This window comes from Microcaecilia unicolor, chromosome 11 (genome assembly GCF_901765095.1).
Source record: "Microcaecilia unicolor chromosome 11, aMicUni1.1, whole genome shotgun sequence".
Lineage (NCBI taxonomy): Eukaryota > Metazoa > Chordata > Amphibia > Gymnophiona > Siphonopidae > Microcaecilia > Microcaecilia unicolor.
In genome coordinates this window covers 193,419,466-193,447,417 of record NC_044041.1, presented here as the reverse complement: position 1 = coordinate 193,447,417, position 27,952 = coordinate 193,419,466, and the positions used below count along the sequence as shown (strand labels likewise).

Genomic DNA, 27,952 nt, shown 5'->3' with positions numbered 1-27,952 from the left:
TCATGGTCCCTCTCTAACAGATTTTGACCCTCTTCTCCTAGTGCTCAGAAACATCCAGGTTCTTCTGCATGTGGGTCAGTGGAAGTCCTGTTATGCCCAAAACCCTTCACCTATTTGTCTCAAGCATCACAAGCAGGCTTCTGTTTCTATGAGTCTGACGTCCTGCACGTGCGCGGCCGCATTGCTGATCTGCAAGGGCAGGCTTCTAGATGGAATGTTGCTAGTGGAGGAGTAGCCTAGTGGTTAGTGCAGTGGACTTTAAGCCATTGTGACATCACTGATGAGGTTGGCTCTTATTGGTGGAATGAGTGGAGGAGTAGCCTAGTGGTTAGTGCAGTGGACTTTGATCCTGGGGAACTGAATTCAATTCCCACTACAGCTCCTTGTGACTCTGGGCAAGTCACTTAACCCTCCATTGCCCCTGGTACAAAATAAGTACCTGAATATATGTAAACTGCTTTGAATGTAGTTGCAAAAAACCTCAGGCAGTACATCAAGTCCCATTTCCCTTCCCAAATTACCACTGGAGGAATTAAGGCATAACCCCCCCCCCTTACTCCCCCAGTGGTCACTGATCCCATCCCAGCCCCCTAAGATATGCCAGTGACAGTGCATGCCAGCCTCTATGACAGCTTCAAATACGATGGCCATTCCTATTAGAGCAGCAAGCAGGTCCCTGGAGTGAGTAGCCTAGTGGTCAGTGCAGTAGACTGTAGAGAAGGGGATCCAGGCCCATATCCCACTCTAACTGGTACACTTGTTATGGAACATGAGAACCTTCCAAACCCCCCACCCAAAACACTTACTGTACCTACATATAGGTGACACTTGCAGATAGTGGTGTACAGTTGAGTACAGTAGGTTTTGGGGGTTTGGAGGGAGCACAATATAAGGGGGTAACAGTGAGATGTGCACCTGGGACCTTTTATGTGAAGTCCACTGTAGTGGCCCCCCAGGGTGCCCCACTGCTCTGCTGGGATGTCTATGTGGCCAATAAGAATGCTCCCCCTCCCTGCCCCGATACATCCCAATGACTTGATTTTGTGTGTTTTTCACTTGGACATTTTTTTTCTTGCCGAAAATGTTCCAAAAAGATAAACACACTGAGCACAACAACAACAATGGCCATTTTCGAACCAAAAAGTTGGACGTTTTTGTGGTTTGGAAATGGCTACGTTCACTATTTGACTTCTGGATGTTTTTTGCAAAACGTACAAATGTTGGATTTAGATGTCGTATTGAAAATGCCCCTCCAGACTGGTTTACAATCCAAATCCGTAATAATATATAGTGGAGAGAATCTACAAGGAGTGGCAGTAATAATGCTAAACTCCTCACTGGGCAGAATGGGCCATAGTGGTCTTTATTTGCTCTCATTTACTATATTACTGTGGGGCTCATTTTCAAAGCACTTACAAAGTTCCATAGGTTACTATCCAGCTCATTTTCAAAAGTGATCACCGGCCACCTTTCGACACAAATCGGGAGATGGCCGGCGATCTCCTGAACCCGGCCAAATCGGTATAATCGAAAGCCGATTTTGGCCGGGTTCAATTGCTTTCCATCACGAAGCCGGTGAAATATCAAGGGGGCGTGTCGGTAGGGTAGTGAAGGCGGAATGGGGCGTGCTAACGAGATGGCCGGCTTCACCTGATAATGGGAAAAAAAAAGCCAGGCTCAACAAGCATTTCGCCGGCTTTACTTGGTCCCTTTTTTTTCACGACCAAGCTTCAAAAAGGGGCCTCAGTTGACCAGATGACCACCGGAGGGAATCGGGGATGACCTCCCCTTACTCCCTCAGTGGTCACCCACCCCCTCCCACCCAAAAAAAAAAACAAACTTTTTTGCCAGCCTCAAATGTCATACTCAGCTCCCTGACAGCAGTATGCAAGTCCATGGAGCAGTTTTTTAGTGGGTGCAGTGCACTTCAGACAGGTGGACCCAGCCCATCCCCCCTACCTGTTACACTTATGGTGGTAAATGGGAGCCCTCCAAAACCCACCCAAAACCCACTGTACCCACATGTAGGTGACCCCCTTCACCCCTTAGGGCTATGGTAATGGTGTAGAGTTGTGGGGAGTGGGTTTTGGGGGGGGGGGATTTGGAGGGCTAAACAACCAAGGGAAGGGAGCTATGCACCTGGGAGCAATTTATGAAGTCCACTGCAGTGCCCCCTAAGGTGCCCGGTTGGTGTCCTGGCATGTCAGGGGGACCAGTGCACTACAAATGCTGGCTCCTCCCATGACCAAATGCCTTGGATGTGGCCGGGTTTGAGATGGCCAGCATTATTTTCCATTATCGCTGAAAACCGATGCCGGCCATCTCAAACCCGGCGAACTGTGACATTTGGCCGGGCCCAACCGTATTAGCGAAAAAAAAGATGGCTGGCCATCTTTTTTGAAAATATGGTTGGCTCCGCCCACTTACAGCGCCGGCCCCGAAGATGGCCAGCCAGCTATTTGGCCAGCGCCTTTTGATTATGCCCCTCCATGTAACTTTGTAAGTCCAGAACTTTGAAAATATGCCACCACGTAACAATGGACCCCTGAATCAAGGATTCTACTGGAACAATAGGCGATCTGTGTTGGTTTATTCAAGAAATATTATAATCTGCTAATGTTCCCTCTTTAGTGGCACTTGCTTCTTTGTTGTTGAAGAGTGACATGAGATACGTTTTAATGATTCAATTCTTTTTCTAGGGTGCCCTGCCTTTGAGGAAGACAGAGTGATGTCTGCGGGTCTGTCAGCATCAGCTGTTGGAGTTGGTTCCCATCCTGGACGTTGACAAATGGAAGTACAGTCAGGAAGCGGAATTCCTGAGCTGGTTATAAAGTCCTCACTTGCCCCACAGCCCTCCCCGTACTCCCCACTGGGATAAAGCGGCAACTGGTCACCGGTTCACCCTCCCCAGGTGTGAGACAGCTCAGAATCGAGTGACTGAAGCCACTTTCTGGCATTTGAGGGTTCTGCTGAATGAGGGAGGTGCCTTGGACAGGGTCACCCCATGCACCTGAGCCTGCCATGTCGCAGGACATCGACACTGCCACATTGCTGGACCTCAGCTTCCTGACGGAGGAGGAACAAAATGTTATTGCAGAGGTCCTGGTGAGAGATGCACAGCTGAGACAGCAGGATGAAGGTCGGATTCGGTGAGGTTCTGTCTGTGCGCATGTATGCTTACATATGCTTGAGGCTTACAAAACTATTCCTTTGACCCAACATTTTTGGCTAGATGAAGGTGAAAGACGATAGATCTAGGAGCAAACTAAGTTAATATTTCTGTATGGAAAAGGTGGTGGATGTGAGGAACAGCCTCCCGAAAGAGGTAGCGGTGGAGAGAGACGAGGACTGTATCTGAATTTATGAAAGCTGGGACGTGCACAAAGGATCTCTGAGGGAGAGAGAAGGATAATAGTTGGTATGGATGGGCGGACTGGATAGGCCGAACGGTCTTTATCTGCTGTCATTTTCTGTTTCAGTTTTTTCTATCTGATGTTCAATCTCAATGGCCTAACTTACATAGTAACATAGTAGATGATGGCAGAGAAAGACCTGTACGGTACATCCAGTCTGTCCAACAAGATAGACTCATATGTGCCTCTTTATGTGTATACCTGACCTTGATTTGTATCTGCCATTTTCAGGGCACTAGCCCCGCCTCCCACCACCGGCTCTGCCACCCAATCTCCGCTAAGCTTCAGAGGAACCATTCCTTCTGAACAGGATTCCTTTATGTTTATCCCACGCATGTTTGAATTCCGTTACCGTTTTCATCTCCACCACCTCCCGCGGGAGGGTATTCCAAGCATCCACCACCCTCTCTGTGAAAAAATACTTCCTGACATTTTTCTTGAGTCTGCCCCTCTTCAATCTCATTTCATGTCCTCTAGTTCTACCACCTTCCCATCTCCGGAAAAGGTTCGTTTGCGGATTAATACCTTTCAAATATTTGAACGTCTGTATCATATCACCCATTTCTCCTTTCCTCCAGAGTATACATGTTCAGGTCAGCAAGTCTCTCCTCCTAAGTCTTGTAACGCAAATCTCATACCATTTTTGTAGCTTTTCTTTGGAGCACTTCAATTCTTTTTACATCCTTCGCAAGATACGGCCTCCAAAACTGAACACAATACTCCAGGTGGTGCCTCACCAACAACTTATACAGGGGCATCAACACCTCCTTTCTTCTGCTGGTCACGCCTCTCTCTATACAGCCTAGCAACCTTCTAGCTACGGCCACCGCCTTGTGTTCCACTGTCAGAAATATCAATCCCATGATGCAATTCTTCATGCCTGGCTCCTCTGAGCAGATGGACGTATGACACCATACTGTGTTTTCCTAGCAAAGGGTTTAAAAAAAAAATTATATATTTAGAATGTTAGGTAGAAGGATCGTTACACCTGTCAAAATTCTGGTCGAATAAGAGTTGTTGCTTTATACCCCAAATAATGTCTTCTGTAGGGAACCCAGAGGAACAGACTGCAGGAAGGAGGTGCTGCTTGCTGACCCCAAGACTGGGGGGGGGGGGGGGGGGTACTGCTTCTAGTGAGACAGAACACCCCACCTGGTGTTCTCCAATCAATTCTGGTATATAGGCCATTAGTCTGTTTGCCAGCACTCAGGACAAAATCTTAATATCTACGTTAATTAGGGAGATGGGCCTATAGGATTCTACGTGGTCCTTGGGCTTGCCTGGTTTGGGGATTAACGTAATCAGTGCCTCATTCTCCCTTGGTGAGAAAACCCCCCTGGTCACTACTGCATCAAAATAATCTACCAGGGCCCCACACAACTGTGGTGTTAGCATTTTATAGTACTCCTTGGAAAAGCCATCTAGCCCTGGGGCTGAGCCCAGCTGTAAGGCCTTTATTACTTTGAGTACTTCTTGCGTTTGAAGGGGTGCTAACACTTCTGGTAATTGGGGCATTTTTGCATCTTCCAAATAGTCCTGAGTCAGGGGGCCCAGAAACCTGTCTTTGGAGCCCTACTGAAGAGGACAGGTACAAATCAAGGTAAGGTATACACAAAAAGTAGCACATATGAGTTTATCTTGTTGGGCAGACTGGATGGACCGTGCAGGTCTTTTTCTGCCATCATCTACTATGTTACTATGTTCACTGAACTGACTAACCTCTTTGCCATTAATGAACAAGCACTACCACTTTAATCTTTATGTCGAATAGGATCTCTCCATAGTCGATGACCTAATGTATGTTACGATCCAATCTATTACTCAGGAACCTTCATGCATTACCATAATATATTCTTCCTTACCATGTATACATGCACAGAGGAATCCTGTGCAGAAGGAATGGATCCTCAGAAGCTTAGCTGAAATTGGGTGGCGGAGCAGTTGGGGGGAAGAGGGGGTGGTGGTTGGGAGGCGAGGATAGGGGAGGGCAGACTTATACGGTCTGTACCAGAGCCGCTGATGGGAGGCGGGACTGGTGGTTGGGAGGCGGGAAATACTGCTGGGCAGACTTATATGGTCTGTGCCCTGAAAAGGACAGGTACAAATTCAAGGTAAGGTATACACATATGAGTTTGTCATGGGCAGACTGGATGGACCATGCAGGTCTTTTTCTGCCGTCATCTACTATGTTACTATGTTACTATGGTATATATCTATACCATGATCTGTTCCATGTATGTTATGTTCCATGCGTGCTACCATGTATGTATGCACCTGAACGCAATACCATTTGTAATTCTGTTACCTGGAAATGGCAACCGCCATTACGGCAAATGTAAGCCATATCGATCCTGAAAATTGGTGGGAAAATGTGGGATACAAATGCTACAAATAAATAAATAAATAAATAAGGAAAACATCCATATATATGGCAAGCCGTAGGCTTTATTCAAACTGTTCCTCAGTTAAAAGCGTCTCTAACCCCGAGTGCATTGTTCATACAGCCTGAGCATTTGCAAAACGCTGTATTGTGGATTACAGTTTGTGCACATGATACAGCGGTGTGAGTTGCCATAAGACCACACTGATAAGATGATCTAATAACAATGAGTAATTGTTATTATTGAATTCCTTAAAAAAAAACAACAATGGAGTATGTATACCCATGTGTTTATTATGATATAGATCCGCAAGGGGGTTGAATAAGATCATGAAAGTATTAGACAAAAATAGATGAATGAAAGCTTGTATGGATGTGCAGAGGTAGGGGGAGCTGTATCTGAGTATTTGATGTGTTTGTTTGTAATGTGATGATAAGTTGTATTGCTTCGGTATTGCAGCCTGCTCACTTGCTCACCACAGACTGCTCACAGAATAAAATACTACAGATTCTTTTAGATTCGTATTGGGTAAATGAAACTCTTTATTTGCACTTTAATTGGAGAGTGTATAAGTCATTATTGTTACTGCATCACAATGATTAAGAAATACACACACTAATCGAGTACATTACTTAAAGGAAGGCTATAGAAAAGTAAAATAAGAAAGATATTTATATATATACATACTTCATCACTGGTCAGGAATTACATCATTCAGGCCCTTATCTCATCAGCTGGGAGGCCCTTTGCAGCGACAGCCTGAAGCGTCCAAACCAGGAACAAGTCTTTTCTGCACGATGCGTCCACCCACAGAATGAGCCCCAAGGTTCTGCTGCAAAAAGCCCCCTTTTTAAGCTAAAACTTATCCAGAAATGTGCATGGGGATGCCGTCATACTCTCTGGGTTCAAGAAAACAAACCACTGGCCAGGTGAATTATTTACCAAACCTCAAGAGTACCCGCCCCCCTTCTGCACAAGCTGGCTTCAGGGACATACATTGTTCTTAGAGAGGTGCCTTATCTCATTCCTTCCAGCCTGTTCTTTGAGATATGCCAGGAAAGTCACTTTTGGATCAAAGACAGGGGATTTTAAAAATGTATTATCGATTAAAGCAAAACTGAAAAGCAATTTTTAAATATTTTCCATCACGTAAGTGTTTTGTAACAATACATGAAGTACATTGTTTGAGTTGTCAGAGTGCAGTTTTTATCGGATATATAAGTTATGTGTGAATGTCGGAGGGAATGAGGAGGAAGATGTGCCGGTTGCTTAGCATCTGGTAAGGGAGAGTGACCCGACCCAGGCGCAGAACCCCGCAGGCAGAACTCTTCCCAGGCACTGGCGGCCCCTCCGCTGCCCCCTGCCTTTGCTCTCTCTCTCTTTCTGACTGAAGGGGGCCCACCCGAGATACAAGGCCACCGGCAACACCTTTCTCCCCATTCCTTTCCATGCTTTGGCACAATCTTAACATGGGTTGACGGCGGAAAGAGCGCCCTTGTTTGGTCCATTGTCCGCTGAGCATTGGGGAGGAATAGGGAGTAACCTAATCAGCAGCAATTTGCGTGCTCATTGGTTCACTCGCTCATCGGCTCTCGGCATTCTGTGCTAGTCTGGCGCTAATGGCCTCTAGCGCCTGCATTTGCTTTTGAGCATTGGGGCCATAGTGTGCAACTGTATGAGGGTGTGGATGTGGGAGGAGCATGGGTGGGTCAGGGACGTGTCCAGCACTCATGCACTAATGTTATAGAACACTGTCAGTTGTGTGTGTAACTGCTATGGGGGTGTGGATGTGGGAGGAGCATGGGCGGGTCAGGGGCGTGTCCAGCACTTCTGCACTAAGGTTATAGAATACTGTCAGTTGTGTGTGTAACTGCTATGGGGGTGTGGATGTGGGAGGGGCATGGGTGGGTCAGGGGCGTGTCCAGCACTTCTGCACTAAGGTTATAGAATACTGTCAGTTGTGTGTATAACTGCTATGGGGGTGTGGATGTGGGAGGAGCATGGGCGTGTCGGGGGCGTGTCCAGCACTCATGCACTAATGTTATAGAACACTGTCAGTTGTGTGTGTAACTGCTATGGGGGTGTGGATGTGGGAGGAGCATGGGTGGGTCAGGGGCATGTCCAGCACTTCTGCACTAAGGTTATAGAATACTGTCAGTTGTGTGTGTAACTGCTATGGGGGTGTGGATGTGGGAGGAGCATGGGTGGGTCAGGGGCATGTCCAGCACTTATGCACTAAGGGTATAGAATACTGTCAGTTGTGTGTGTAACTGCTATGGGGTGTGGACATGGGAGGGGCATGGGTGTGTCAGGGGTGTGCCCAGCACATATGCACTAAGATTGTAGAATACTGTCAGTGATGTGCATATTTACAGCAGCCATTAAGCTAGCAAAAGTGCTTTGCGCCTAAAGTTAGGCACATAACTGTGGGTTTACTGTAGCATTCTAAAATACATAGTAACATAGTAAATGACAGCAGATAAAGACCTGTATGGTCCATCCAGTCTGCCCAACAAGATAAACTCATTATACATGGTGATACTTCATACGTATACCCGTTTGATTTGTCCTTGCTATTCTCAGGGCACAGACCGTAGAAGTCTGCCCAGCACTGTTCTTGTGCTAAAAGTTCTGAAGATTCTGGAATCCTAAAGAGTTACAAGATTCCAGAATCCCAATTAGTTAGTAACATTCCGTGTAGAACCCCAAAGAGTAACATAGTAAATGACGGCAGATAAAGACCTTACGGTCCATCCAGTCTGCCCAACAAGATAAATTCATTTTACTTGATATGCGATACTTTATATGTATACCTGAGTTTCATTTGTCCTTGCCTTTTTCAGGGCACAGACCGTAGAAGTCTGGCCAGCAGTGGTTTTGCTTCCCAATTACCACTAAGATTCCGTGGATCCATTCCTTCTAAACAATTTTGTGCATAATTGCCGATATAGGTTTCACGCTTAGGTACCAGGATGATAACGCACTAAGTGGTATTACTGTGAAAAGATTTGTGCTTGGCTGTGCAGATCCTGGATCAGGGCTGTATTTCGACCAAAATCAGGATCCTGTCTATATGCTGCCTCGTCCTTTAATTTATGGGAATATTTGCCTTGGGGGGGGGGGGGTGATTGCTTCCTGTCACAGCTTTCAATATGATGATGATTAATCCATGCAGGAGACTGCGGCAGAGCATCTCGGACCCAGGGCAGCTGAAGGTACTGACCGGAGACTGGTTCTGCGATGTCCGAGCCAAACGACATCGAGGCCAGCAGTTTGCTTCAGATATGATTCGGGCATCAATCCGCAGAAAGAAAAAGCCCAAAGGTAAAAAATAAAAAGAGAGTAAACATAGATAGGAAATTCCTCTGTCTCTGACTTTCCCCCACCCCTTCTCCTGGGATTTTCATGTCTAGTTTTCAGGAAAACAACCAACACTTTGGATTCTGATGGTAATTGTTACAGATGTTTCAGTGCAGTGGAGGAGTAGTTTAGTAGTTTAAGTAGGTTGGAAACCATGGTTGAATTCCTCCTGCTCTCATCTGCCCCTCTTTGACTTGGGGCAAGTCATTTCCACCCTCCATTGCTTCAGGAACCAACTAGATTAGGAGTCAATTTGAGCAGGGAAATAACTTATGCACCTGAGCACCTAACTCATCTTGAGCATGGATTTGGAAAACGTGAATATGAAACCAAATCCAATGCAGTTTAAATATTTCATAGTTGCGGGAGATTTTAATTTGCATACAGGTGACATAAGAGACGAGGAGCCTCAATCCAGTTCAAAGACAGGACAAAAGCAAAATGTATTCACTGAAAACCAAAGGAATAAAAATCCAACAACGGCTGTGTTTCGGTTATCATTTGCCTGCATCAGGGGTCACAAATGGGTTATTATACCCCCCTCAAAAAGTTCCAGTTAGATAGACCAATAGATTGAAACTGGCCACGGTAAAATAGCAGCAGGGCAGTGTGTGTTACTGAGTTAAGGTCTCAGCTAGAAGATGAGGGATCCCTGCAAGGCTGGGTTAGATCTGGAGATAGTACGGAGACAATGGAGGTTTTAGATGAGATTCTGGAATGAATGCATAGGGGTGAGAGTGGTCAAAGTTGTGTTTGATTTAATGTGATATGAAGTGTTTTTCTTCTAGCGGATAGGACAGATATATAGATAAGAGGTTTATTATCTGATCCCCAGGAGATTCAAGGCAGGGATACCCCGGCGGTCAGCTTTGTCACTCTGGTTTTTTTTACATCTTTGTGAGACAAATATATACTGATGATATCTAGCTGGTAATACAGACTGGATGTGATATGGCAGGATCAATGACTAAAGTGAATGTTATTCTTCAGTGGATTGAAGGAAATTGCTTGGTTTTGAATGAATAAAACCCAGAATTATATGGATTACTGGGTCCAGCAAGATGCTAACCTACCCTAAAATGGAAAATAAATTCTGGTGCCTTCCACTGTTCCCTCTAAGCTGAGCGGGAGTCCTCCGACTGCATTGCTGCCAAATTGGGGGGGGGGGCAGCGGTGCATCAATATTGTGTTCTCAATCACTAGGGACAGGAAGGTTCCCTGGAGTCCTGCAGAACTTGTCTGTCCCTCACTATTGAAAATGTGATAGTGAAACAGCACCACCTACTGGCAGGACTGTAGGTGGAGGACTCCCGCTCAGTTTACAGGGCTGTAGATCAGTGGTTCCCAAACCTGATCGTGGAGGCACCCAGCAAGTCAGGTTTTCAGGATATCCACAATGAATATTCATGAGAGGGGTTTGCAAGCAGTGAAGGCAGAGCATGCAAATTTCTCTCATGACTGGGTGCCTCCAGGACCAGGGCCAAGATGCACTAAAGTCGTTGTTAGAGCCTTTCCCTACCGAATTCCAATAGCGAATCGGTAGGGAATGGCTATGCATGAAGGAAAGGGAATGCAAATGAGCTACTCATTGGAGCTCACTTGCATTCTCTAATCCCTCGTAAAACTGTCAGATAATCGGCCGGTAGAGCATGTGCAGAGCAGCCAAGCGTTATGGTGGCTGCTCTGCGCATGCCAAGGACGTAAAAACAAACAAACAAACAAACACGTCCTTTATGGACAGCCTTGCCCCCCCTGCCCGAGGTCGCCACCACTGCTCCCCGCTTCCCCCTGCATTGAAATCAGAACTTTACGCAGCCCCGGCCCCCCTCCCTCCCTTCTTTGAAATGATAGCTTCCCCACCATCCTCCGCCCCCCCCGTAGCCCCGCCCCCCTTCTTCTGCCACGGGGCCCTCACAGCACCTCTCAGCTCCGTGTGAAGGTGCTGCACCAGCAACAACAGCTGATCGCCTCTCTTCGGATTTCCCTCCTTTCCTCCCTGGACCGCCCTTGTCTGACGTAAGTAACTTATATCAGACGAGGGCGGGCCAGGGAGGAAAGGAGGGAAGTCCGAAGAGAGGCGATCAGCTGTTGTTGCCGGTGCAGCATTTCCCAGCGTTTTCCAGCGTTAGGGCAAGCAGAAAAGCTTAGTGCATCTCATTTCAATAGGGTTTCTACACAATTTGCTCATCTGCATTCCGTTGTTGTCGGGAAAAAAGTATTTAGTGCATGCCAGGGTTTACTACTTGCTCATTATTGGCTCGTAAAGTTTAGTGCATCTGGCCCCAGGTTTGTGAACCCCTGCTGTAACTTGTTTAAAATATAGTGGCCTGGGTAACGTTTGAATATATAGGAAGATGGGATGTGGCTGCATTAGTGATTAAAACACACAGATTATCCAGAAAGAATGGCTGAAGTTTGAGTTTGATGTTGGTTTTCAGGGTGGTTGGATTAAAAGCTTCATGATACCTGCTGTGTGTGGGTGGTAACCTGAGAAGAAGCCGAGCCTTCCCAGGGTGCAGTGTCCCATCAAGATCAGTGTTCTGGAAAACAGGTGTAGCCTGAGCCCTGGAGCATTTCTGCTGCCTGGTCCAATATTGTGAAATGTAATAGCAGCTGAAGTGTGCCAAGAAGTGAATTATGTGGCATTTAGGAAAAAAGAAGAAAGAAGAAAGAAATATGGCTCTATCCGCAAGGGTGAGTGGGGGGGGGGGGCTGGTTGGCTATTAGGAAGGGTTCACCTGGGATTGAGTGAGGGGGTTACATTGTAAGTAGTTTTATGATACATTTGTGCAGTATGCTGTATTGTAATTGTTGATTATGTGATGTGTAAGTCTGACCTGCTTTTGGGGAATCTGGAAGTGTTTGGATATTGGAAATGAAATTTCCGGCCAGTAAAAGTGATTATGGACACTGCATCTCTATCGTCAGAGGGGGATATTAGTTTAGCCCCTCCCACTATTTCTTAAATTAAGATTTTAATAGTACATTCACCAAAGAAGATAAGAAAAATTGTACTTAAAACAAGAAAGATCTATATTGTACATAAGTATTGCCATACTGGGAAAGACCAATGGTCCATCGAGCCCAGCATCCTCTTTCCAACAGTGGCCAATCCAGGTCACAAATACCCAGCAAGATCCCAAAAATGTACAAAACATTTTATACTGCTTATCCCAGAAATAGTGGATTTTCCCCAAGGCCATTTAATAACTGTCTATGGACTTTTCCTTTAGGAAGCCGTCCAAACCTTTTTTAAACTCCGCTAAGCTAACCGCCTTTACCACATTGTCTGGCAACAAATTCCAGAGTTTAATTACACGTTGAATGAAGAAAACTTTTCTCCGATTCGTTTTAAATTTACTACATTGTAGCTTCATCGCACGCCCCCTAGTCCTAGTATTTTTGGAAAGCGTGAACAGACGCTTCACATCTACCCGTTCAACTCCACTCATTATTTGAAATCATTATATAGGAAACGTAATGAAGTGTCTACCAATTCCAGCCCACTTTACGAAGAGAGAGAGAGAATGTATAAGTACAATATAATTATGCAAAGCAGGGAAAAAAAGAAAGCTAAAATTCCCTCAACAAATCACCCCTTCACTACCACCTTAACCCTTCCCCACACCAGATTTATCGGCAAGAAGCTTTACCAATTGTACAGAATCAAAAAAATGATACTGTTTCCCTCTCTCTCTCCCCCTGTTGAAATATATTTCTCACACTGCTCCAGCCCTGCTGGGACATGTGGCTTTGAAAGCATTAATCAGGTTCCAAGTGACCCAGTTCACATTGTAGCTGCCCCCCAATGTCAGACTGAGGGCAGAAACAGACTCATTTATTGCTTCTGGAGGTAAGACACCTTCCTTTTCAAGGAGCAGTGTTTTAACACACATCGGTGTAAAACTGCATAGGATTCTTTAAAATCTGCTTTTCATTGTCCCCGTTGTATTAATGATTTTCATCTATCAGTCTGATCTCTGTATGGGGGCCCCGAAGCACTGATCTTCAGCTGTCTGTGCTGTATTCACACATTCATAGTGTAGTTTTCACATCAACCCACACTGACCCGAAGTCCTCAGCTACCTTGTCCCATGGACTTTGCACCAAGACGCAGCTGCAGAAATTTGCATCTGCTTTGTCTGTGGCTAGGTTTTTTTCCCTTGCAAAGCAAAGGGCAGAGTTTGGGGAGTTAAAATCAGGTGTTTTTGCATCTCTACCTCCCAGAATGCTTAAGTTCCCCCTTATAAAATTATCCTCCACTTGTCTAAAAGCACACATCACACGACAGTCCCAGATGTGATGAGTATGTGAGTTTCTGAAGAAGATAAGCACTTCACTGGTGCCCCGATGAACAGAAGCAAACGCGGGTGCTAGAGGCCAATAGCTCCGTACTGATGCCCGTGTTTGCTGCCGCCCAATGATCACAGATGGCGAGCGCATGTAACGGCGCACTTGCCAGCTCTGAATGCAATGGGCATGCAAATGCGTGCTAAACAGGGCCATTACCTATTACTCCCCAATGCTCAGTGAGCAGCGCGCCAAACATTGGCGTCAGAGTTTGCGGAGCATTGGGGAGGAATGGGGAGCCCTGTCCAGCATGCTGGCAGGCTCCCCCAACCCCCCTCCAAAAGCAATCAAGGCCTTGGTGGCCTAGTGCCCCCCAAAGCCCCAGCACCTCCCTGGGACAGTGACATGGCCGGAGGGGGGGGGGGTAGGAGGTCCGTCGGACCTCTAACTCCTCCGACACCAGGACCCGGGAGGGGGGGGAAGTGGATATTATATGGTAAAGAAGCACTGCCCAGTACATCCCAGGATGCACTGGACAGGGTGCTGTGTGCTACTCAGCGTGCTACTTCCCCCCCCCCCATCCATCGGAGAGAGATGGAGGGAGGGGGGCTCCAGTAAACCACCAGGGAGGATGGAGGTTGGGGTTGGCAGCTCACTTGGGCCACCAGAGATTCTTTTTTGGGTGTTGGGGGGGGTTAGGGGGGGCTAGAGAGCCACCAGACCTCCAGCCCCCTGGGCCGTCGTGTTGGGGGGAGGGGTCGGGGGACCGGTGATCCGTTGACCTCCAGCCCCTGTGTTGCTGTCTGGGGTGGGTTTCGGGTGGCACCTGGCGGAGGCACAATCCTTCCGGACTTTTCCCCCTATGATCAGAGCCTGTATTTGCTTGCTATTAGCTCTGATCATAGGGGCGTTATAGCCCTGTGCTGATCCAGCACTATTTTTAGCGTTGCTGTTTTGGAACAGCGCAGGGCCCTTCTGATCATCTGGCTGTGGCAGCTTTACTTAAATCCGTAGTGAACAAACAGCCTAATTTGATTCAGCACTAGATAACTTGGTAGTACAGGTACCTACGGGTTCCGACAGGATACTTTGTGGCACATAACCAGAGAAAGCCGCTGACTGCTGCGGCATTAACTGGGTATGTGCCAGGGAGGTCTGGGAACAAGTAAGGGTGGAGCCGGGCATTACCCTGGCACCCATTGTATTCACTGCTGTTACCTGGATAGGATCCAACAGTAAATAACTGAGACTCATGGCCAGTGTTGCTGGTGGCTGGTAATTACTTCTGCCCAGGAATGATATAAAAATCAGAATTAAAAAGACAGCGTTTCATAGGTCTTGTTGCGCTCGCAAGTGAACGGTAAAGCTGCTTTGAAGTGATTACACTCTTGTCTCCCTCCTCCACCCCTGTTATCCTCTCTGCAAGCCTGGAAGTTCTAACTTTACTTTCAGATCTGACTCTTGCAGCTTTTCCAGTGCTTTCCCCATATATTCTCCATTTTCTCCCACGGTCCGGCAGGGCTTCTGAACTTCTTAACCTTTGCGCCAGGTACAGAGGAGCCAAACCTCTGGTCGGATGAGCTGGAGGTGATTGGAGAGCCAGCTGAGACGACCAGTGCTGTGCTGGGCTGCCCTGATGCAGAGAATGGGTGAGTAGGTTTCCAAGTCCGGAGGTTACACGATTCATCCACTTCCTTTACTTGGCTTCCCTGTTTCTTTTTATGTAAGAAAGTAGTTGTTAAGGCTGAATGCAGCAGCAACACTGTTTAATGTTGCCTGAGCCTCCCGGATCTTTCTCTTAGCTGGTTATGAAAAAACAACCCAAAACCCAAGTTGCAATGGTTTCACTGTCTGAACACCAAAGCGTGTCTGTCTGAAGGAAAACAAGGCCTCTTCCTTTCCTGCTGTGCAATGTTGGGATATCTGGATGCCGGTGGCTAGTCACACACCTGTGCAGCTCTTTGCAGGGTGGGGCTGGGACATTTTAGTGGAAGTGTACATTAAGGGGAAGATGCACTAAAACAATCGTTAATGCCCTTCCCTTACTGATTCCTTAGCGAATCGGCAGTGGTGTTCCTACTGGGGCTGACACCCGGGGCAGATCGCCGATGCGCCCCGCCCCCTGGGTGCAGCGCCCCCCCCGGAACAGCGCAACGCCCCCCCGGCGAATCACCCCCCCCGGGTGCACGATGCTGGGGGGGAGGGGTGCCGCGTGCCTGCTGGCTCTTCGTTTTCATGCTCCCTCTGCCCCGGAACAGGAAGTAACCTGTTCCGGGGCAGAGGGAGCATGAAAACGAAGAGCCAACAGGCGCGCGGCACCCCCCCCAGCGGCGTGCACCTGGGGCGGACCGCCCCCACCGCCCCCCCCCCCTTGGTACGCCACTGCGAATCGGTAAGCAACGGGAATGCATCAAGGAAATTGCATGCAAATGAGCTGGTCGCTGCTAGCTCATTTGCATGGGATTTCCTTCCAAGCCAGTCGGCCAGCTGAGCATGCGCAGAGCAGCCAAGCATTATGCTTGCATGCCAAGGACATTTTTTTCCCGTTTTTATTTTTTTTGGGGGGAGAGTTAAATTTATAGAAGTTTTTAGAGGCGAATAAATCCCACGCAGCCCCAACGAGAGGTACAGACCTCCCGTTAGATTTTCCACGGTTAGGCAATCGGAAAACGGTAGTGCATCTCATTACAATACGATTTATACACATTATAATACTAATTTGCTCATCTGCATTCCGTTTTCGTTAACTGCTACCGTGAAAGGACAATGCCCTTTTGTGCATGTCCTGGTTTACTACTTGCACGTTAAGCTGGCTAGAACCAGTTTAAAACCCACGTTAATGGCTCGTTTAGTGCATCTGGCCCTAAGCCAGATGTCTGGAATGTTCTGCAGTAATCTGTGAAAACTGATCCCTGAATAGTCACTAAGGGTATCTTTCTAAAATCATTTTTTACCCTTTAGTTCTGCAAAAAAAAAAAAAAAAAAAAATCAATGTCTGATGAGAATCAGAAACAGTTTAGCGATTAGACCAGTGGTTCCCAAACCTGGTCCTGGAGGCACCCCAGCCAGTCAGGTTTTCAGGATACCCACAATGAATATTCACGAGAGAGATTTGCATGCACCGCCTTCACTGCGTGCAAATCTCTCTCGTGAATATTCATTGCGGGTATCCTGAAAACCTGACTGGTTGGGGGGCCTCCAGGACCAGGTTTGGGAACCACTCCGTTAGAGAACGATGTCTAACTACAGAGTCAGAAGACCTCCTAAGATTTAATTGCTCCCAGGGTGACTTTGGTAAAGTCAGTTTATATTTTTGCACAACAGTAATTCAATAATGTTCTTATTCTTAGACAGTGGCGTACCAAGGTGCGGGCGGTCCACCCCGGGTGCACGCCGCTGGGGGGTGCCACGGCGCGCGCCTGCTCTGAGTTCGCTGACTTCACGCGTTCGCTGCAGCTCCCTCTGCCCTGGAACAGGTTACTTCCTGTTCCGGGTCAGAGGGAGCTGCAGCGAACGTGCGAAGTCAGGGAACTCTGAGCAGGCGCGTGCTGCGGCACCCTCCCCCCCCAGTGGCGTGCACCCGGTGGGGGGGGGGTCGGGCTGCATCGGGGGGGGGGGGGGGGGTGCTGCACCCGGGGGGGGGGGGTCCGCGCTGCACCTGGGGGGCGGGGCGCCGCCCCGGGTGTCCACCCCCCTAGGAACGCCACTGCTCTTAGATGACAGAGATCCAGTTGCAACGCAGAACCAAAGCACATGTATGATGTGTCTCTTAGGCATAAAGGTTCCTCCAGAGGTATCCAATGTGCTGCTGGGGAGGGAGGGCTGGCTTGGTGGTACTGCTGTGCAATGCAGGAAACCTGGGTTCAATTTTTTGGCCCATCTGTCAGGCCTGGGGATGTGAGGGAAGAGAAAGGAGTCTCAGCCATGGCTCAATAGCAACACCTAGTGGCCAGAGTTAGGGTAATCTGGAAGGAGTGGCCTAGTGATTAGAACACTGGTCTTGCAATCCAGAGGTGGCCGGTTCAAATCCCACTCAAGTCACTTAACCTTCCATTGCCTCAGGTACAAATTTAGATTGTGAGCCCTCCTGGAACAGAGAAATATCCAGAGTACCTGAATGTAACTCACCTTGAGATTCTACATGGAATGTTGCTACTATAAGAGATTCTACATGGAATGTTAATGTTGCTATTCCATGTAGAAGCCTGCCCTTGCAGATCAGCAACGCGGCCATGCAGGCTTCTGTTTCTGTGAGTCTGATGACCCGCACGTATGTGCAGGACATCAGACTCACAGAAACAGAAGCCTGCGCGGCCGCATTGCTGATCTGCAAGGGCAGGCTTCTATATGGAATGTTACTAGTGGAGGAGTAGCCTAGTGGTTAGTGCAGTGGAACATGGAATGTTGCTACTATTTGAGATTCTACACGGAATGTTGCTAGTGGAGGAGTGGCCTAGTGGTTAGAGCACCAGTCTTGCAATCCAGAGGTGGCCGGTTCAAATCCCACTCAAGTCACTTAACCCTCCATTGCCTCAGGTACAAACTTAGATTGTGAGCCCTCCTGGGACAGAGAAATATCCAGAGCACCTGAATGTAACTCACCTTGAGCTACTACTGAAAAAGGTGGGAGCAAAATCCAAATAAATAATAAATAAAGGAGCCACAGTTTGCTGTGATAGATGGGCTGGGTTGGGGGAGGAGGGAGAAGCAACTTGAGCAGTTGTGAATAAAGGTGAATGGCACAGGGCCCTACACTGTTAGTTTGGGTGAATCCAGAAGTCCAGAGGAGCCAGGAGGAAGCTGCTGAGCAGAAAAGCAATCTGTCCACCCCTGACCTGGCTGTACCTGTCTACCTGAAGCACTAATGCTGTAAAGCAGAGGTGTCCAACCTCAGTCTTTGAAGGCCACAATCCAGTCGAGTTTTCAGGATTTCCCCGGTGAACATGCATGAGATCTATGTGCTTGCACTGCGATTCATAGTGGAAATCCTGAAAACCCGACCTGGCAAGGGCCACTGTTAGACTTCCCTGCTTTAAAGCATGTTGGGGCTTCTGTTTGGATGAAAGGTGCAAAATGTACATTTATCCTTCTAATGATAACTTGCAGCCTTGCCGTTCATGTTTCTTGCTCATGCTGTCGGGTGTCTCCTGGCTGACTAAATTGCTCTCATCTTCCTCTTCCTCCTGGGCTAGAGGCTCTATAAATAGACAAACTGAAGGATCAGCTCCTTGAAAGAATGTAAAGCATCTGATTACTGCTCCACTGTGTCAAGAAAGACTAATCGCCCTCTCTTCCCCTAGGGTCCCCGAAGAAGATGCGACTCCAGCACTCCAGACCCTTGTGTTCCAGGTCGGTTCAGCACTGACGTTCATGATTTAAAGCCATCATTACAAAAATGACTCTATCTTTAAAAAAAAAAAAAAAAAAAATCTGTCGTATGCAAGGCTCAGAAAAGACTGCAATGGACTCCAAAATCTTTGACTTAAAAGAAGAAAAAAAGCTGTTCAGAATGACCAGTGGAGCTGCCCCAGAATTGTTGATGGTTTCAGTTTAGATTTATCTATAAATGGGTCATTTTAAAACTGTTTAACTGACAAAATGTAACCTCCAAATTTTACAGGGCAGCATCATTCTGCTAGGTAAAATGGAGGTGGGGGGGGGGGGGGCTGCAGGGCTATTTCTGAGGTGAGCTTATAGCTTAAACTTAGGGGTTTCCTCTCATTCCTACATCTGGCAGACTATAAGTAGACAGACTGCGCCATAAAACCTGGTCAGTTAGGTGCAGCGGAAAAGTCACCTAAAAATAATCAGTGGAATTTTGGAAACCGACTTCAGAGCTCTCAGCCTGGGCCAAGGTAGACTGAGACCAGCAATGATCAAATAACCAGGGCAGGTTGATGTAGGGCCTAGATGAGACCAATGTGATAATCATTAGAACCAAGCAGGTCTTTTTCTGCTGTCATCTACTGTGTTACTATGAAAACAAGCGGAAGAAATCCAGAAAGCCCAGACTGAAACCACAGATGGTAAGAGCACCAAAAGAGTTTTATTGGGACCCTACACGGTCCGTGTTTCGGCCAAAAAGGCCTTCTTCGGGGGTCTTCAAATTAACATATCCTGTCAGGTCTATGTGTAGTTTGGACGGCACCAGTGTTCAGATCGTCTCATTTTGTGAGAACGTTTTGGAGGAATATCCGTATATGGTTTCAGTCCCGTCTTTCTGGATTTCTTCCGCTTGTTTTGTTGTTTTTGCGTTTTTTTGCGGGAGATTTGGACTCTCTTTGTTGTTCTCATAATCATTAGAACCGCCTGACCCATGGGCAAAGCCCAAGATGGATTAAAAGTAAAAACTAAAAGAACGTTTGTTTATAGCCCAGGCTCTCAAATAATTTACCACCATAGCTGGTTTCAGGAAGCATTGATACATTTATTTAAAGTAAATTGTGAGGTGAGCATTTGCCACTCGGAGCTCAATGACTAACTTAAGAACTCTTGCCTCCTTTTTTTATCTGTCTGTAGGATACTGAGGATTCCTTGGAAAAAGCTTCCACTGATAAATCAGGTCAGTATATTTGTGTCCTGTTGAAGGTCAACATGATTCTCAGGCTGTATAAGTCTGCCCAGCACTATCCCCGCCTCCCACCACCGGCTCTGGCACAGACCGTATAAGTCTGCCCAGCACTATCCCCGCCTCCCACCACCGGCTCTGGCACAGACCGTATAAGTCTGCCCAGCACTATCCCCGCCTCCAACCACCAGTCCCGCCTCCCACCACCAGCTCTGGCACAGACCGTATAAGTCTGCCCAGCACCATCCCCGCCTCCCACCACCGGCTCTGCCATGTGAAGTTGGGTCCTTGGGATTAGGACTTTCAGTGCACAGTTTTGGGGGAACGGATTCTAGCCGTAGCTTTCTTATAAATGCAGGTGATTTGCATGTGCTCCCCCTGCTCTTAACTTTGGATTATTCCAGCTGAACCAAACTTTGTGTGTAGATAAATCCTTAGTGCGACATCGGGTTTTTCCACTTTCAAAGCTGTCGATCGATTCCAGGAGACACAGGACTGTGACAGGAGGGACCTGGGCAAAGTTGACATCTTCCAAAGGATTACATGGGGCGGGGGAAGAGGGTTTATTTGTTAGACTAACAAATGCATTAAAAATACGTTGGGATTACTGCATTTTGCCCGAGGAAAGGGTTTCAGTTTGCATTAAATAACTCTTCAATTTAAATGCATAAATTCTACTCCGATTATATTTTCATTGGGGGTTAGCAGGATAGTCCCTCTCTCTGCTTTTAGTGATAGTAACATAGTAGATGACGGCAGAAAAAGACCTGCACGGTCCATCCAGTCTGCCCAAGATAAACTCATGTGTATACCTTACCTTGATTTTTACCTGTCTTTCTCAGGGCACAGACCGTATAAGTCTGCCCAGCAGTTTTTCCTGCCTCCCAACCACCTGTCCCGCCTTCCATCACCGGCTCTGGCACAGACCGTATAAGTCTGCCCTCCCCTATCCTCGCCTCCCAACCACCAACCCCTCTTCCCCCACCTGCTCTGCCACCCAATTGTAGCTAAGCTTCTGAGGATCAATTGGGTGGCAGAGCAGGTGGGGGGAAGAGGGGTTGGTGGTTGGGAGGCGAGGATAGGGGAGGGCAGACTTATACGGTCTGTGCCAGAGCCAGTGATGGAAGGCGGGACAGGTAGTTGGGATGATAATATGAATCCCCAAAATAATATTCCTTCTCCTCTCTCCTTGGAAACGTTGTGTTGTGCTGCCAGGACATCCACCCTAGAGGTGTCTGCATGCTTCTGAATGACTCAATTGCAAAGTATTCACAGCTGAAAGGCTGCCATTTTGATCCTCAATACCATTAATATTGAGGCTGAGCGAGGACCACAAACCATCTGTTTTTTTTTTTTTTTTTTTGGTTTTCCAGACACAGAGGTCAGTGACGACGTGCAGACACAAATCACTGGAGATCCTGGTGAATCGGACATGGAGGAGATTCTGCTATCACCGATGACTGTCACTGTGCAGGTAGAGAGCCAGCCAATGGCACCCAGGCTGTGTGATGTCTCTGCTGAGTATCTGAAGGCTTTTCCCATCAAATGCAGAATAGTATCAATGAGTTTTATCTGTCTCCCCACCCCCCCTTGAGTTTTATTTTTTATTTTTTTTTATCTTTGTTACATTTGTACCCCGCGCTTTCCCACTCATGGCAGGCTCAATGTGGCTTACATGGGGCAATGGAGGGCTAAGTGACATGCCCAGAGTCACAAGGAGCTGCCTGTGCCTGAGGTGGGAATCGAACTCAGTTCCTCAGGACCAAAGTCCACCACCCTAACCACTAGGCCACTCCTCCACTGTTGCTACTATTGGAGATTCTACATGGAATGTTGCTATGCCACTAGCAACATTCCATGTAGAAGTCGGCCCTTGCAGATCACCAATGTGGCCGCGCAGGCTTCTGCTTCTGTGAGTCTGACGTACGTGCAGGACGTCAGACTCACAGAAACAGAAGCCTGTGTGGCCTTCTACATGGAATGTTGCTAGTGGAATAGCAACATTCCATGTAGAATCTCCAATAGTAGCAACATTCCATGTAGAATCTCCAATAGTATCTATTTTATTTTTGTTACATTTGTACCCTGCGCTTTCCCACTCATGGCAGGCTCAATGCGGCTTACATGGGGCAATGGAGGGTTAAGTGGCTTGCCCAGAGTCACAAGGAGAGTTCCACCTCTCATTTCAAAATAATTGTAGTTTTATCCCAACACAAACTCCCCTGGTCTCTATAGGTAACCTAATTTGATTTACTGGGGTAGAATAGCCAAACCAAAACACTGCACTCTAATAACAGGAATTGTCTTGCTGTTAACTCTTTCATGGCCCGTTCTTAATGTATCTTAGGTGAGGTCCAAATTGCCCCAGTCAGTTCATCCCAGAGGGACTTCCATCTGAAATGGTTGACGGTTGCAACATGTGTTCACTTTATGATTCTTAGAAATATCCTGATAAAACCCTCACACGTCAGTAGGACATGTGACGGTCAGAGCTGAATGTGCAAAGCTGCCTGCAGTACAGTAGGACATTTGTTCTTGCATTCCACTTCCCATTCCTCCTTGTGAAAGTACCGTCTCCTCCAAACCACGTGACAAGGGGGTTTTCGAGTTGCACTGGTCCTTGCTGGGTGTTTGCAGACACCTGGTGATAACATCTGGTGAATCGATTGTTTACTAGGACTAGGGGGCATTTAAAATGAATCGGAGAAAATGTTTCTTCACTCAACGTGTAATTAAACTCTGGAATTCGTTGCCAAAAAATGTAGTGTAATCATTTAGCTCAGCAGGGTTTAAAAAAAGGTTTGGATGGCTTCCTAAAGGAAAAGTCCATAGACCATTGTTAAAATGGACCTGGGGAAAATCCACTGCTGATTTCTAGAATAAACAGCATAAAATGTATTGTACTGTTTTGGAATCTTGCCAGGTATTTGTGACCTGGATTGGCCACTGTTGGAAACAGGATGCTGGGCATGGTGGACCTTCGGTCTGTCCCAGTGTGCCAATACTTATGTACTTATGTTTGGGAATCATTTCACATGGTAGAGTGTGGTAGAATTTTCTTGAATTCGGTGTGGGTCAGGTCTGTTTTCTCATGCCTGCTCATGGCAGCTGTCTGACTTGCTTGTGCTTCTTTGGCCTGGGTCCCTTCTTGCTCAATTTTTGTGATGCTGGTTTGTGTTGCGTTGGGTGTTCATGTTACACACAGGCTGCTTTTTCTTTCACTGCTTTCCAGAACAATAACGAGATGGAAAATGGCCACGAAGAGACTTCTGCACTCAGCACCAAAGAGAGCAGCCCGTTTCGGCCACATAAACTACTCAATAACAGCTCTTCAGTGTCCAGTCTCAGCTCATCCACGGTACACAATTATCACCAAACTCTGAGCAGGGGGACAGAGGGTGTCTCTCCAGTAATGCGTAGAAGACGATTAGTAAAAGAACTCTGTGAGGTGATGAAAATGCAAACCAGAGGGCCGGAGGGATAGTTATTTTATTTATTTTTGTTACATTTGTACCCCGCGCTTTCCCACTCATGACAGGCTCAATGCGGCTTACATGGGCAATGGAGGGTTAAGTGACTTGCCCAGAGTCACAAGGAGCTGCCTGTGCCTGAAGTGGGAATCAAACTCAGTTCCTCAATTCCCCAGAACCAAAGTCCACCACCCTAACCACTAGGCCACTCCTCCACTGTTGCTACTATTTGAGATTCTACATGGAATGTTGCTATTCCACTAGCAACATTCCATGTAGAGGTCGGCCCTTGCAGATCACCAATGTGGCCGCGCAGGCTTCTGCTTCTGTGAGTCTGAGGACGTCAGACTCACAGAAACAGAAGCCTGCGCAGCCTTCTACATGGAATGTTGCTAGTGGAATAGCAACATTTCTTGTAGAATCTCCAATAGTAGCAACATTCCATGTAGAATCTCCAATAGTATCTATTTTATTTTTGTTACATTTGTACCCTGTGCTTTCCCACTCAAAGCAGGTTCAATGTGGCTTAGGTACTTATTTGTACCTGGGGCAATGGAGGGTTAAGTGACTTGCCCAGAGTCACAAGGAGCTGCCTGTGCCTGAAGTAGGAAACGATCTCAGTTCCTCAGGACCAAAGTCCACCACCCTAACCACTAGGCCACTCCTCCACCATCAGTGTGGAAGCAAAGGATAAAAAGAAGTGGGATTGGGGTAGCGTGGAAAGCAGATCGTTGTGCATTCCAACCAGATCAGGGTGGTTTATAATGTAATTTCAAAGACGTAAAAGCTTACATGTTACTGCTATGGCTGGTGGGAGTCCTCAAGCCCCAGTGGAAGAGGTCCCCCTCCCGCAGCCTGGAAATTGGCAGAGCTTTCCTTAGGCTGGTGTTGCACTGCCCCCCCCCCCACCCAAAAAAAAACCTGAGCATGTATTTGGAGGGGGGAGGGGTGTAGTGCTGCAGCAGTGGCCCATGGAAAATGCTGCCAGGCTGCCGGGGGAGGACCTCTCCCACTGGCGGGGCTTGGGGATCCCCACCAGCTCAGGGATTTGGAGGGTGGGGCAGAGAGTTGAGGCGGTTGGGACACAATTTTGTGCCCCTCCACCCCCCTGGAGAGGCAGGAGTGCACCTTTATGTGAACATTTGGAGGGAGGGGGGGTAAACGACATAATGGTTTGGAGATGAGTCTCGTACCTAGATGCGAGTGTGAAATGTCGCAACGGTGGTTGGATTGAGGGTCGGTCATGGGGAGGTTATGTGGACAGGTCCCTGTTAGCTTATTGATTAACAGTGCGGTGGACCTGTTGCACTAAAATGTAAAAGAGAATTTTTGTGGGAGGGGACAGAAGGGTTGGAAGAACTTTTTATTCTTAAAGGGACAGAAAACGCCAGTTACAGCTGCGTCGTTTAACATTTTTTTTTGTTAGTAAGTCAAATATGGGCCTGCGATTAAAACAATGGAGGGGCTAGTTGATGGATAATATGATACTGATCCCCGTCCTTGGCCATTCCTCTTCCCAAGCTGTACATGTTAGTCCAAGTTTCTGATTTCAGATTTCCGTCCTTCTTGTCCTCCTTTCAAGAGTGGAGGAGGAGGAGGAGCCTAATGGTTAGAGTAGTGGGCTGAGAACCAGGGAAGCCAAGGTTCAAATCCCACTGTGACTCCTTGAGATTTCACTTCATATCCCCCTGGATACTGTTCTCAGAATACTGGGGGTTGTTATAGATCATCACCTTACGTTTGAACCTCAGGTTTCCGCTGTTATCACCAAGTTCCCTTTGGAAACTGATGGGTTCGGTCTTTCTTCTCTGTTGCCATTTTCCGGCTCCCTGTACAATCTCTTGTCCTGTCTCAGTTTGACTGTTGTAATTCCATTTACACGGGTTGCAATGAATGTTCGTTAAAGAAATTGCAAACTGCCCAGAATACTGCAGCCAGATTTGTTCTGCATGTGATGTGTTTTGGCAGAGCCATTCCACTGCTGATTCAATTGCACTGGGTTCCCACTAAGGCCAGGACTATATATATATATATATATTTTTTTTTTTTTTTTTTGTTACATTTGTACCCTGCGCTTTCCCACTCATGGCAGGCTCAATGCGGCTTACATATTGTATACAGGTACTTATTTGTACCTGGGGCAGTGGAGGGTTAAGTGACTTGCCCAGAGTCACAAGGAGCTGCCTGTGCCTGAAGTGGGAATCGAACTCAGTTCCTCAGTTCCCCAGGACTAGAGTCCACCACCCTAGCCTCCACTGTTGCTACTATTTGAGATTCTACATGGAATGTTGCTATTCCATTAGCGCAACGTTCCATGTAGAAGTCGGCCCTTGCAGATCACCAATGTGGCTGCGCAGGCTGCTTCTGTGAGACTCACAGAAACAGAAGCCTGCGCAGCCTTCTACATGGAATGTTGCTAGTGGAATAGCAACATTCCATGTAGAATCTCCAATAGTAGCTATTTTATTTTTGTTACATTTGTACCCTATGCTTTCCCACTCATGGCAGGCTCAATGCGGCTTACATGGGGCAATGGAGGGTTAAGTGACTTGCCCAGAGTCACAAGGAGCTGCCTGTGCCTGAAGTGGGAATCCAACTCAGTTCCTCAGTTCCCCAGGACCAAAGTCCACCACCCTAACCACTAGGCCACTCCTCCACTGCTGCTACTATTTGAGATTCTACATGGAATGTTGCTATTCCACTAGAAGTCGGCCCTTGCAGATCACCAATGTGGCCGCGTAGGCTTCTGCTTCTGTGAGTCTGACGTCCTGCACGTACGTGCAGGACGTCAGACTCACAGAAACAGAAGCCTGCGCAGCCTTCTACATGGAATGTTGCTAGTGGAATAGCAACATTCCATGTAGAATCTCCAATAGTAGCAACATTCCATGTAGAATCTTCAATAGTATCTATTTTATTTTTGTTACATTTGTACCCTGCGCTTTCCCACTCATGGCAGGCTCAATGCGGCTTACATGGGGCAATGGAGGGTTAAGTGACTTGCCCAGAGTCACAAGGAGCTGCCTGTGCCTGAAGTGGGAATCCAACTCAGTTCCTCAGTTCCCCAGGACCAAAGTCCACCACCCTAACCACTAGTCCACTCCTCCACTCTGTGCTCTTATAGTTCAGATATGATATAAGAGAAAAACTACACTGGCTCCCACTTAAAGAACGAATTACGTTCAAAAATCTGCACTCTGGTTCATAAAATCATACACGGTGAAGCTCCGGCATACATGTCATAGACTTACCAACAAGGAATTCTAAAAGATCATCACCTACATTCCTGAATCTCCACTACCCCAGCTGCAAAGGACTAAAATATAAACAAACATATGGATCCTGCTTCTCCTACATAAGCACACAACTATGGAACGCACTACCAAAAGCCACAAAAACAATACACGACATAACTAAATTCCGAAAATTACTAAAAACCAGCCTGTTCAATAAGGCATACCACAAGGATCCATCCTAAATACCAGACAACGAAACTGTACAAAATCGAACTCTCAAGTTAACCTATCACGCTTGAACTTTAACGAAACACCTTGTTTATTTCTCACTACGACAATGAATCCTCTTTATTTGATTACCTCTGTCACCGGCATTATAACTATGTGTTTCTCATTCCGGAATTGGCGATCGCCATTACGGAACAATGCAAGCCACATTGAGCCTGCAAATAGGTGGGGAAATGTGGGATACAAATGCTACAAATAAATAAATATGGTCAGGGGCGGCCCGACCATTAGGCCACCTGAGTTGGGTGCCTCAGGCGGCACTCATCAGGAGCAGCATCTCCCCCTTCGCGGCGTTTTACCTCATGGTGACATTCCAAACCCGGCAACGGCAGCGATTCCCATACGCTGCCCTGCCACCGCCGCCGGCACCCTGTTTTGTCAGAGGCTCAGGCAGCCGCAGTAAAGGGAAGAGGCGGGTGCCGGCAGTGGCAGGGCAGCGTATGAGAATCGCTGCTACTGCCGGGTTTGGAACGTCATCGTGAGATAAAACTCTGCGAAGGGGGGGGCATGTCAGTTCTGCCTCAGGTGGCATCTTGCCTTGGGCCGGCCCTGGATATGGTAGTGCTCCAGACCACATGCAACCCCTTATTACGCTACAAAAACTAGAGGACCCCTCCCCTCCCCCCCCAAAAAAAAGATATAGCACACTGACAAAAAAGAAGGGGAGAGCATATATATGCACGTATGAATAGTGTCTAGAATTAAATAATTAACGGGAAAAATTAATCCACAATATAGTTAAAATGAGGAGGAAGTGATAATCAGAACAGTTGTACATCTGATCTTAGACCCTCTTACAGCACACAGCAGTTCCAAGTTAGATCTTTATGCAATTTTCAAATCATTTGTCATACTTCCACCTCCTAAACAAAAATTATCTTTGTTATGAGTAATATTTATGAGTAGTTAAGCTCTGGCACTCTGGGTTTAAAAAAAGTTTGAACAA

The 27,952-nt window shown here is 47.2% G+C and overlaps 1 protein-coding gene across 5 annotated transcripts in view; it reads left to right on the top strand.

The window, feature by feature from the left end:
• The window catches only part of SYTL1 (synaptotagmin like 1), a 67,418-nt gene that overhangs the window by 26,426 nt on the left and 13,040 nt on the right, over window positions 1-27,952 (top strand). For 2 of the 5 annotated variants that reach the window (XM_030218067.1, XM_030218068.1), the window contains exons 2-8: window positions 2,700-3,149; window positions 8,970-9,118; window positions 14,961-15,093; window positions 18,745-18,793; window positions 19,964-20,006; window positions 21,386-21,486; window positions 23,245-23,370. In XM_030218067.1, coding sequence (XP_030073927.1) covers window positions 2,974-3,149; window positions 8,970-9,118; window positions 14,961-15,093; window positions 18,745-18,793; window positions 19,964-20,006; window positions 21,386-21,486; window positions 23,245-23,370 — 777 coding nt within the window. In that variant the 5' untranslated portion in view covers window positions 2,700-2,973. The remainder of the gene's footprint in view (window positions 1-2,699; window positions 3,150-8,969; window positions 9,119-14,960; window positions 15,094-18,744; window positions 18,794-19,963; window positions 20,007-21,385; window positions 21,487-23,244; window positions 23,371-27,952) is intronic. The other 3 variants (XM_030218069.1, XM_030218070.1, XM_030218071.1) reach the window with 3 other exon arrangements.